Below are 10,502 nucleotides of genomic sequence, written 5' to 3'. Positions count from 1 at the left end.
GTTAAAGGTTAAAAAAAACACACCCAAATTCTGTGGTAATCAAAAAAGGATGTTGTTTAGACAGAAACTCTCTTACTGATTCACAGTAGTTAGGACTTCCAGTATGTTTGGTTATTAAGTTGAACTATATAATGTTGATAGATTCAGATGGGTAGCCGTGGTGTTCTGGAGCAACAGAACAAAGTTTGAGTCCAGTGGCACCTTTAAGACCAGCTTTCGTGTGCATGCCCAGAATACCCAGAATTATACTTTGTTGGTTTTAAAGGTGCCACTGAACTCAAACTTTGCTCGATATAATGCTGCAAACACAAAACTCTTCAATATTAAACAAATTATAGAATATTAGTTGTTGCCAACATTGTTTACATTTAAACAAAAAATATATAAACAATTTTATTAAGTTTCAAAACAAAGAAAAAAATTAAAAGGAGTGTTATAAATTTTCCAGGTGTCAATCATCTATGTCACCATTACAAAGTTATTATTTTTTAAAACATTTTGCCCTTGTCAGTAAAATTATCATTGCAACATTATATAATGAAAATTTGTATTTAGCTATAAACTAGCCTTAAGCAATAAGATTAATCTAAGCAATCCAATATACTTTATTCTACATATAAATATAACTACATTTGTTGTTCAGTCGCACAGTCGAGTCCGACTCTTCGCAACCCCGTGGACCAGATCACGCCAGGTCTTCCAGTCTTCCACCGTCCTCTGAAGTTTGCTCAATTTCAATGCAATGTTTGTTGCATCTGTGACACTGTCTGACCATCTCATCCTTTGCCGTCCCCGTCTTCTTTGACCACCAATCTTTCCCAGCATCAGGGTCTTCTCCAGTGAGTGCTCCCTTCTCATTTGCTGGCCAAAGTATTTGAGCTTCAGTTTCATTATATGGCCTTCCAGGGAACAGTCAGGGTTGATTTCTTTTAGGATTGACTGATTTGATCTTCTTGCAGTCCAAGGGACTCTCAAGAGTCTTCTCCAGCACCATAGTTCAAAAGAATCTATTCTTTGGCGCTTGGCCTTCCTTATAGTCCAACTCTCGCAGCCATACATGACTACTGGGAATACCATTGCTTTGACCATGCGGACTTTTGTTGGCAGGGTGTTGTCTCTACTTTTTATCATGCTGTTTAGGTTCGCCATCGCTTTCCTCCCAAGGAGCAGGCGTCTTTTAATTTCATGGCTGCTGTCACATAACTGGAATAATGTTCATAATCACTTTTTAAACATGTTTCTCTAACTTTTGTACTTCTTTTACCATGGTTATACTGCATCAACGTTACTTATATTATTCAGTGTGCTCACCTACTCAAAAGGAGCATACAAAAACAAGATTAAACTACCATACTTTTTCTGCTATACTATCTTGTGAATTCCCTTTAAAAACCATGTCATAAAACTTTTCTTAATGGGTCACAGCTGTACTTTATATATAGGGTTATTTAAGTTAATATAACTAATGTTTTATTTCAGTTAAACCTTTTAGAATCAAATTTATTATATTGTATTCAAATTCTAATTTTTATAATTTTTCAATAAGATTCAGCTATGCTTCATATTAGTCATTTACACAAGTCAAGACTCTCTGTGCCATTCTATTTGTGCTGTTTCATTCTTTTCTTTTTCTTCTGAAATTTCTTTTCCACCAAAGTCATAATCCTGTGTTTTTCTTCTTTGTATAAAAGCCAAATTGTCATTCCCCCCCCCATCTACAGTCCTTTATGTGGATACTTGATAAATCCTGACCTGAATATCTTCTTGTCTTCTTTTTTGCTGGAATAGTTGATCTGTAGATCAGTTCCTTTTGAGCATTAATCTTTGCCGTTCCCAAAGTTAAATATGTTGTCAAGTTTTCCATAGACCTATTAACTTGTTCCATATAGTTTCTTCTCCTCTTGTCTTTTGTTGTAAAGCAGAATCTATGTAGTAATTCATCTTGCTTGAGATCTTCCTCTTTCACAGACGTCTGTTGATGTTGTAGTTCCTCTCTCTTGTCTTCAATTTCTATCTGTGTAGTCTGTCCCTTGTTGTAGAGTCTATCAAATGTTTGTTTTATTGCTTGTTCAACTGGGTCTTGAATAATCTCCTGTAGTTGCACTCCAAAGCTTTGCATATTGAATGGAATGTCTACCTTGTCAGGTTCCTTGCCGTTTCCATGCTGCAACCAAGCTTAAATCTATTCAGCAACGTTAGTCTCTATCAGGGGTCATTTCGTAGAAAAAGAGCTAGGGGAACTCATTAGCATAACTCATTAGCATATGCCACACCCCCTGACATCACCGGAAGTGTGTCATAAGGCCACACACCCCGCCCCCAACGGTCCCGGCCGGCGGGAGTGCAAGGAAGCCCCGCGAAGTCCCTCCCTGGCCCCAGGCAGGGGTGGGGAAAGGCAGGGAGGAAGCAACTTACCCTCCCTCTTCTCCTGCCTCCTCCTGGCTGAATGAGGGCCGGAAGCGGGGTGGCCGGAAGCAGGGGGCAGGGCTTCGTCATGTGCCCCCCCCCCCGTACCTCACCCGGGGGAACTGCGATCCCCCCCGAAATGACCTCTGGTCTCTATGATTGTAGTTCCTGTAAATCTCCTGGAAGTGTCCACGCTTTCAAGACAGTCTCAGAAGTCTTATCCAGCAAAATTAGTCTCTATGACTGTGGTTTTTGTAAATCTCACAAGGATAAACGCACTTACAAAGCAGTCCCAGTAGCCATCTTTAAATCCAAAAATCTTTCCCAGTAATCCAGAACAATATGCAGACTCTAGTATATTCAAGAAACAATCAGTCTTTCCAAAACACAAAATGCAGTCTCACACGGGTGTTGAAATCGCTCTCTGTTTAAACTGTTCATCACAGTTCATTCACCGCAATCTTTTTAACTCCCGTAAAGTAGAAACAAGAGGGATTAATTCAGTAGCAACAAAGATGTTTCTTCAGTAAAGATGAGGTTAAAGGAGAATATTGAAATAGTAAAAGTATTTAACCAACCGGGCCTGAGTCTTTTTGCCCCTGGAGCTATTTGGTAGATTTTGTAATCCCAGTCTTATCACAGCCGCTTTTCAAAAGGAGGTGCTGGCAGGGGGGATGGTTCCCTCTCCCCGTTTCCTTCACCTTTTGGGCAGATCAAAGGGGCTTCTCGCGGAATAAGTCGTTAAGTTGATCGTTGTTGCATTTCCATGTATTAACGGCATAAAGGTTGTCATCACCGTTGTTTATGGTGAGGTTCATGCAGTCTTAGATCGGTCGATCGCACCTGTGTGCTTGCGGCTCCCCGCAAGCACTCCCTTCCCGATTTCTGCAATGGAGTGAAAAGGGGTCTACATGGACGGCGCTGTGTCCACGAGCCCCCGAATCAAGCTCCCCGCCAGCACCTCCCTCCAGGAGAGTGCTTGGGAGGCCAGTAGATCTGGCCCTCCTGCTAGAAACCGGGAGGTTCAGGGGTTTCTCCGGGAGCTCGCTGGAGATGGTGTGCCACAGATCAGAAGCCCAACAAAAAACAAAAATCTTGACAACATTGAGGGGGAGGGCATCTTAGCATGGGTGATTCCCGCCAGTCAGTTAAGGAGGGCAGGTCTGTTGTACATATTAGATTCCATGTCAAAAATGAAGTCAAATGAGGAGGAAGTTCTTGTATTTTATTGTAATGAAATACGGAAAACAGTTAGGCCAAAGGATCCATCAAAACTGACTGCTTTCTTCTCAGCATAATCAGGAAACATGCCTCAATTAATAGGAAAACAATTAGACCAAATAGTTAACCAAAAATTGACAACTTTCTTCTTTTTCTTCTTCATCTTCTTTTTGAGCATATTCTGAACCCTAAGAACTACAGAATCATGAACTTTGTATCTATTATGTTGTCTGCTAACAATATCAGACCTACAAGAGGAAAGCCTTCTATAGAACAGGCCTTTCTAACATCCTAATAAAATATTACTAAAAAGAATAAATCGATAAAAACCCAAGAAATATGAATATGAACAATCAAGAAGGAAAAACCTATATATGGAAATCTTTATATTCCCATTCTTACTACAGTTTCAGACTTCTCTGTAGTAATGCAGGGTCTGCAAAAACTTCCCCAGAGTAAAAAGAACCCTCACGGTAAGTGCCAGAGTTCCTTTCCGTGCTCCGCAAAATTTCTGAGATTTTCTGTCGGAAGAGTTGAAAAAGTCCTCAGCTGTTTTCACGTAGTGCATTTGCAGTAAGAAAACCCTCATCTTAAGCAACATTCCACTCATTCTAAAAGAGAAAATATTTCATAAAACGTTTTTTTTCAGTGCTCCAACAAATTTTTCCATGAGATTTTATTTTTAAAAGTCCTCGGGGGAAAAGAGCTAGGGGGACTCATTAGCATAACTCATTAGCATATGCCACACCCCCTGACATCACCGGAAGTGTGTCCTCCCCACAGCCGGCGGTGACCTCCAGCGGGCACCAGCAGGGAGCTCCAGGCCCCGCCCTCCCGCACCTCACCCGGGGGGATGGCGTCCCCCCGCGTCCCCCCCCCCAAAATGACCCCTGCCTGTAGATCTTGTGGGCCCATCAGGTCAGAGAGGACGGGGCAAACACAAAGATGGCTGGAGGAGAGACGGCTTCCTTCTCTATACCCACATTGGGAACTGTAACGTTATATGCCCGGAGCAAAAGATGGCCACCCTGACCTAGGGGGAGTTTCCCGTCAGGGGTCGGGTGCCAGCTGGCGTTCAGAGTCAGAGCTGAAGGCACCTTGTCTCCTTTGCAGTGAAATACGAGCCCTGCCTGAACCCCGGCGTCCCGGACAACGGGTACCAAACACTGTACAAGCATCACTACCAGGCAGGCGAATCCCTGCGCTTCTTCTGCTATGAGGGCTTTGAGCTCATCGGCGAAGTCACCATCACCTGCATACCGGGGCACCCATCCCAGTGGACCAGCCAGCCGCCGCTCTGCAAAGGTAGTGTCAGCAGCCCCCCTCCCCGTTCGTGACATACAGCCCGCCCGCCCCATCCCACCCCCCTCTGCTGTGCTTGCCTCTTTTACCATTCTCTAAACTCCCCCTTGGTCTCTTTCCCCCACCAGTGGCCTATGAGGAGTTTCTGAACGACCGCAAACTAGAAGGTGAGGATGGCGGATGGGAGTGGGATGGGGAGCCTGGGAAAGGGGGGGAGCTGCAACGGGGAGGGGCACCCCTGCTTCCTGGTGTGCCTGGGATGTCACTCACATGTCCCCGCCCCGATTCACTTTCTCTGGCAGTTACCCAGACGACAGACCCTTCCCACCAGATGGAAGGGGGCAACATCGCCCTGGCGATCTTCCTCCCCATAATTCTTGCCATCCTTCTGATCGGCGGCATCTACGTCTACTACACCAAGTGAGTATTTCCTGTGGAGGAGGAGCTTGGATCTTTGGCAGGCGGCAGTACCGGCCAATGGGCACTGGGCACAGGGTGGTGGCAGCTCCCTGAAGAATCCAAGAGGCCGTGGCTGTTTTTTAAACAGAGAGGAGTTGGGAGCTTGAGTCTGCCTCGGAATCACAAGGCTAACCTTAACGTTCAGCCCCAGTTCCGCACATGCAGGCAGCCTGGAGATTTCTCATGATGAGGGAAATGTATGTTGCACATGCTCAGAGGATCTCTTTATGTCTTCGCCCGTGGCACGGAAAACAGGTTCCACTGATGAGCTACAATTCTATGCAGACAGAAGTTCAGGACTTTGAACATGCTCCCGTCATTACCCAGGTGCCCTGTGGGGGGCAGGCCCACCCCTCTGACTTTTTAGCTTTTGTTAAAAAAATCTCCAAGCCTTCTAGTTAAGGAGATAGAAAAAAAAGCAGGGAGGCAGTGTTTATATCCAGGGGTCATTTCGTAGAAAAAGAGGTGCAGGAGCTCATTAGTATAACTCATCAGCATAACTTATTTGCATATGCCACGCCCCCTGACACCACCGGAAGTGTGTCATAAGGCATCACCCACCGCTCAGGCTCCACTGGACTCTTGGATTGCTAGCTATGGGGCGGGGGGGGGGCTCTGCAACTTACCTGGCTGCTTCTTGCTCCTCGTGGCCCGGGGCTGCTTGGAGCAAGGGGTGGGGCTTGTTGCATGTGCCCGCCCCCTGGGCTCTTTACTGCCGGAGTTCCGCTCCTGTGCGCTCCTGCAGGAAATGACCCCTGTTTATATCTACTTAGTTGCCCTGACCTGGATGACCGGGGCTAGCCTGATCTCGTCAGATCATGGAAGCAAAGCAGCGTTGGCCCCGGGCAGTATTTGGATGGGAGACCTCCAAGGAATGCTGGGGGCAGGCAGTGGCAAAGCTCCTCTGAATGTCTCTTGCCTTGAAAACTCTACTACCGGGGGGGGGGGGGGCACCATAAGTCCACTGTGACTTGATGGCCAAAAAAAAAAGTCGCTCACAAAAAAACTAGACCTGCTCCCGCCTTCCAGCATTCAAGCCAATGAAAGCAATGGCATTGTAATGACTGGCATATTTTAAAGTGTTATAAAATTGGTATTTTATGGGATGGGAATGGGGCAGGCATGCCTTCTTTTTTTTAAGAGTGTAACATGAGCATTAGCATACAAAATATAAATGACATATAAATGGTGGCTACAAGCATGGGCGGCTTCAAGAGGGAGTTGGATAAATATATGGAGCAGAGGTCCATCAGTGGCTGTTAGCCCCAAGGCATGGATAAGAACTCTTGATCTGGAGCAGTGCTCTGTCTTCTTGGTGGTTGGGGGGGGGGCGCAACAGTGGGAGGGCTTCTAGTGTCCTGGCCCCACTGCTGGACCTCCTGACGGCACCTGGTATTTTGGGCCACTGTGTGACAGAGTGTTGGACATTTTTGTGATACCAGACAGCTCTTCCACAGCTTTGTAATTATGACACGCCTTTCTCACTTTATAAGCAGTTAACTCAAACGCTCAGCTGATCTTACAGAAAAATAATGCACTGACCGTGAATTCGATCAGTTTTTCCATCTCCCCAACTCTGTTCATGAGTCTGACGTCCCCCCCCCCCGTTTTACCCTCTCAGAACAGTGCAGTCCCTAAGCACATATACTCAGAAGTAAGTCCTATTGAGAGAAATGGGATTTGCTCCCTGGAAAGTGTATTTAGGATTGCAACCCAAATCTTAAGATATGTCAAGTATAAACAAGCGAAATAGACTCCAGCTTTCTTATTTTTAGGATGGGGCTAGGGTTGTCAACCTCCAGGTGTTGGCTGGAAATCTGATCTCTAGACGATCAAGATCAGTTCACCTTTAGAAAATGGCTGCTTTGGAAGGGGGAGTTTATGGCATCGTACCCCACTGAAGTCCTTCCCAACCTGGAGGCAGCAACCCTAGATGGGACAGGCCTGCAAAAAAAAAAATGCTTAGCCAAAAGGTTTCTGAAGCAGCTTCTGGTAGAAACGCTTGTCAACTAAGCAGACTCTCTAGCAGCATAAAATCAAATAGAACATGATTGCAATGCGTTAAAAGGCAGTATTAAAATAATAAGCTAAATAGAACAGCCAAAATGCAGAATTTAATTGATGGAGCCCATTAAGAAAACAGGGCGGGGACGATGCCAGTTAAATCAAGCGAGGGACTGCAGTCTCAACTAGAGAAAACGCTTCCCTTATGGAGATTTAGCTTTTATTTAGGGGTTTTCTTTTACCAGCTTTTAAAGCTTTGTTTTAGGGATAGGTTTTACACTGCTTGTGTCCTGCAGCTTGTTTCGATCCCCGGCCATCTCCCATTAGCCTATCTGGCAGTAGATGATGTGAAAGACCCCCGCCTGAGACCCTGGAGAGCTGCTGTCAGTCTGCGTGGACAATGCGGACTTTGATGGACCAAGGGTCGGATTCTGTATAAGGCAACGTCCTGTGGGCTCCTGGGATTGCTTGTGTTAGCAGGGTTGCAACCTGACCAGGGAGAAATCCAGAATCTGCTCTTGGGCCTGTTAAAGCAGCTCGATATGTGGAAATCAGCTGGTAGGAGCTTTTCACACCCTGGAAAGAAACGCTCTTCCCCTGATCTGTACACCAAGCTGGTGTTCAAGGCACAGCTACAGTGGAAGGGTGGACATCTCGTTGTCTTGAGTAGGCTCCACAACTAGAACGAGCGAAGACCGTTGATAGTATCTTGGTGACCTTAAAGGGTGCTGAAGGTTCTGCAAGAGGATGTGCGGATTCTCTAGCCCTTCTGAATGTTCACAAACAACTTTAGAAACAAGGCAAAATGCCAACAACGTCCCCGTTATTCCCCCTGCAGGTTCCAGGGGAAATCTCTCTTTGGCTTCTCCTTCTCCAGCTCCCACAGCTATAGCCCCATCACCGTGGAGTCTGATTTCAACAACCCGCTCTACGAGGCTGGGGTGAGTCACCAATTGCAGCCCACCCCACGAAGTGTGGCTAGTATTCTGCATTTTCAAAGGGATTTAAATCCAGTTAAGAACAGGTCGTCAGCCAGACCTTGTCAGATCTCGGAGGCTGAGCAGGGTCCGTCAGCCCAGGTTAGTACTTGGATGGGAGACCACCGAGGAAGTCCAGGGTTGCTGCAGAGAGGCAGACGGTAGCAAACCACCTCTGAATGCCTCTTGCCTTGAACGCCCTACAGGGGTGCCATACGTTGACTGTGGCTGTCTACCCTCAAGACTAGGCTGTGTGCCTTCTTATAACGTGCTGCATCTCAAAAGGTGCCCTTTGACTCCTAACAACGTTATTTCCATTTTTATCCTGTTCTGCTTCCAAGGAGCTCAGGGCGGGACTGGGGATTTTAATGGTTTTTTTTTGGCCCCCCCCCCCCCCCCCAATCCCAGCCTAGCACCACATCACTCCAGTTCTGCATCTGACATGTGTATTTTGTTAATAAAAATAGTGGAAAGAGGAGTGAAAAGAGGAGGATGGGGACCAGTGTCCCCTCTAAGCTGAGTTAATGTGAGCTAGCTCACAGTTTTTAGCCTCCGGCTCACACATTTTTGCCTTCGCTCAGGAAGGAGGGCTCCAGAGCAAACTAACTGATGCAGTAGCCAAACTGTTTGCTCACAACGTTAATGCCGGTAGCTCACAAAGTAGAATTTTTGCTCACAGGACTCCACAGCTTAGAAGGGACATTGATGGGGACCCCTCTGACCACTCCGAAAGGCTTTGTATTTTTAATTGTCAGCCACCTCAAGCAAGGCTCTAAAGAGGTGACCTAAAAATTTCTAAATAAATACAGAAGGCTACGCTGGGGACCATTGGAGGGAGGGGGGCTGTAGAACTGAACAAAACTGAGCAGTGGGAAAGTTTGCTGGATCCACCCCAGTGCTTTGGACGAGGGAAGGGTGGAGGACGCCCAGGTGAGGAACTGTGTCGGTAGACATAATGACTTGATCTTCCCCTCTTCCATCTTGTCTCCACCCTCCGTCTGCAGGACACCAGAGAATACGAAGTCTCCATCTAGAAGCTGTTAAAAGAATCTGCATTCTTTTCCCCATCCCGAGCGCGTCTGAGGAACAGTGGCTGAGAAAAATTCCCGTTTAGGAGGGAATAGTGGGAAGGTGGTCTGGGGGGAGGGCCTGGGGAAAGGGAGGGGAGAAAGGAGGTTTCCGGACCACTCCGCTCGGCCCCCTACGTTCAGCTTTCTCCCTTCCTTCCCGTGTGGCCGCCTCACCGTCCGCTCTCCCCGTTTTGGATGCCATCCACATCCCCCCCCCTGTAAATACTCTTTTCAATGTGCCAAACGCATTCACACACACACACACACACAAACACACTTTTTCTGCTTTTATCTGTTTATTTATCTTATTTATTAACCCCCTCCTCCTCCTCCTCCTCCTCCCTTCCCTCAGTTTCGTATTTCCTTAGTGGCCGAGGAAGAAGGCAAGGAGGGTGGTGGTGGTGGGGGTGTTCTGCCCTGCCTCCTCCTTCCTACCCTTGCCCTGCCCTGCCCTCTCTCCCCCCCCCCCCATTCCTTTTCTAGGGAGGCGGATATCAGTTCTAGGTGCTGCCATTTAAAATATATAAATATATATATCTTTATAGAGAAGGTTGTACAATATCTAAAAACCAGCATCTATGGCTTGTAGGAGAGATCCTACCATTTAAAAAAAAGGCAAAAACAAACACGATCCTAAAGCAGACGAGTCCTAACCGGGGGGGGGGGGGGGGGGGACAGGTAAGAGACCTACAAACAGGCAGACGTTACGAGGAGGAAAAAAGATTCATAACCCCAGGCCAAGACTGTCCACAAGGGAACGAGTCCCATTGATTTCAGTAGAACTTTTTTTTTTCTCGTGCAGGTAACATGAAATTGCAAAATGGCAAGCTAGAACCTCCAGTAAAAAAACCCCCCAACCTGTTTAACTGAAATGAGAGTAAAGTAGGGTCAGAGTGCACAGGGCTGCTAGGGTTGCCAACAGTCCTGGAGGGAAAAAATGTCCTGTCCTGTCCCTTCCCTTCCATAGAGGCTTAATTCATGGAATGGGCAGCTGAACCTTTTCTCAGCATGGAGGTCAAGAACATCAGCTTGTAAATAACGTCCCATTAAACCTCTGATTCCC

The 10,502-nt window shown here is 46.6% G+C and overlaps 1 protein-coding gene across 1 annotated transcript in view; it reads left to right on the top strand.

The window, feature by feature from the left end:
• Positions 1-9,447, top strand: part of SEZ6L2 (seizure related 6 homolog (mouse)-like 2) — a 33,272-nt gene extending 23,825 nt beyond the window's left edge. The window contains exons 14-18 of the mRNA XM_015419551.1: positions 4,741-4,932; positions 5,058-5,096; positions 5,232-5,349; positions 8,231-8,333; positions 9,374-9,447. Of these exons, the coding sequence (XP_015275037.1) occupies positions 4,741-4,932; positions 5,058-5,096; positions 5,232-5,349; positions 8,231-8,333; positions 9,374-9,403 (482 nt within the window). The 3' untranslated portion in view covers positions 9,404-9,447. The remainder of the gene's footprint in view (positions 1-4,740; positions 4,933-5,057; positions 5,097-5,231; positions 5,350-8,230; positions 8,334-9,373) is intronic.
• Positions 9,448-10,502: the final 1,055 nt, after the last annotated feature.

Source organism: Gekko japonicus, unplaced genomic scaffold (assembly GCF_001447785.1).
Source record: "Gekko japonicus isolate JY-2015 unplaced genomic scaffold, Gekko_japonicus_V1.1 scaffold923, whole genome shotgun sequence".
NCBI lineage: Eukaryota > Metazoa > Chordata > Lepidosauria > Squamata > Gekkonidae > Gekko > Gekko japonicus.
The sequence above is the reverse complement of the archived record's forward strand: the minus strand, read 5'-3'. Positions and strand labels throughout refer to the sequence as shown.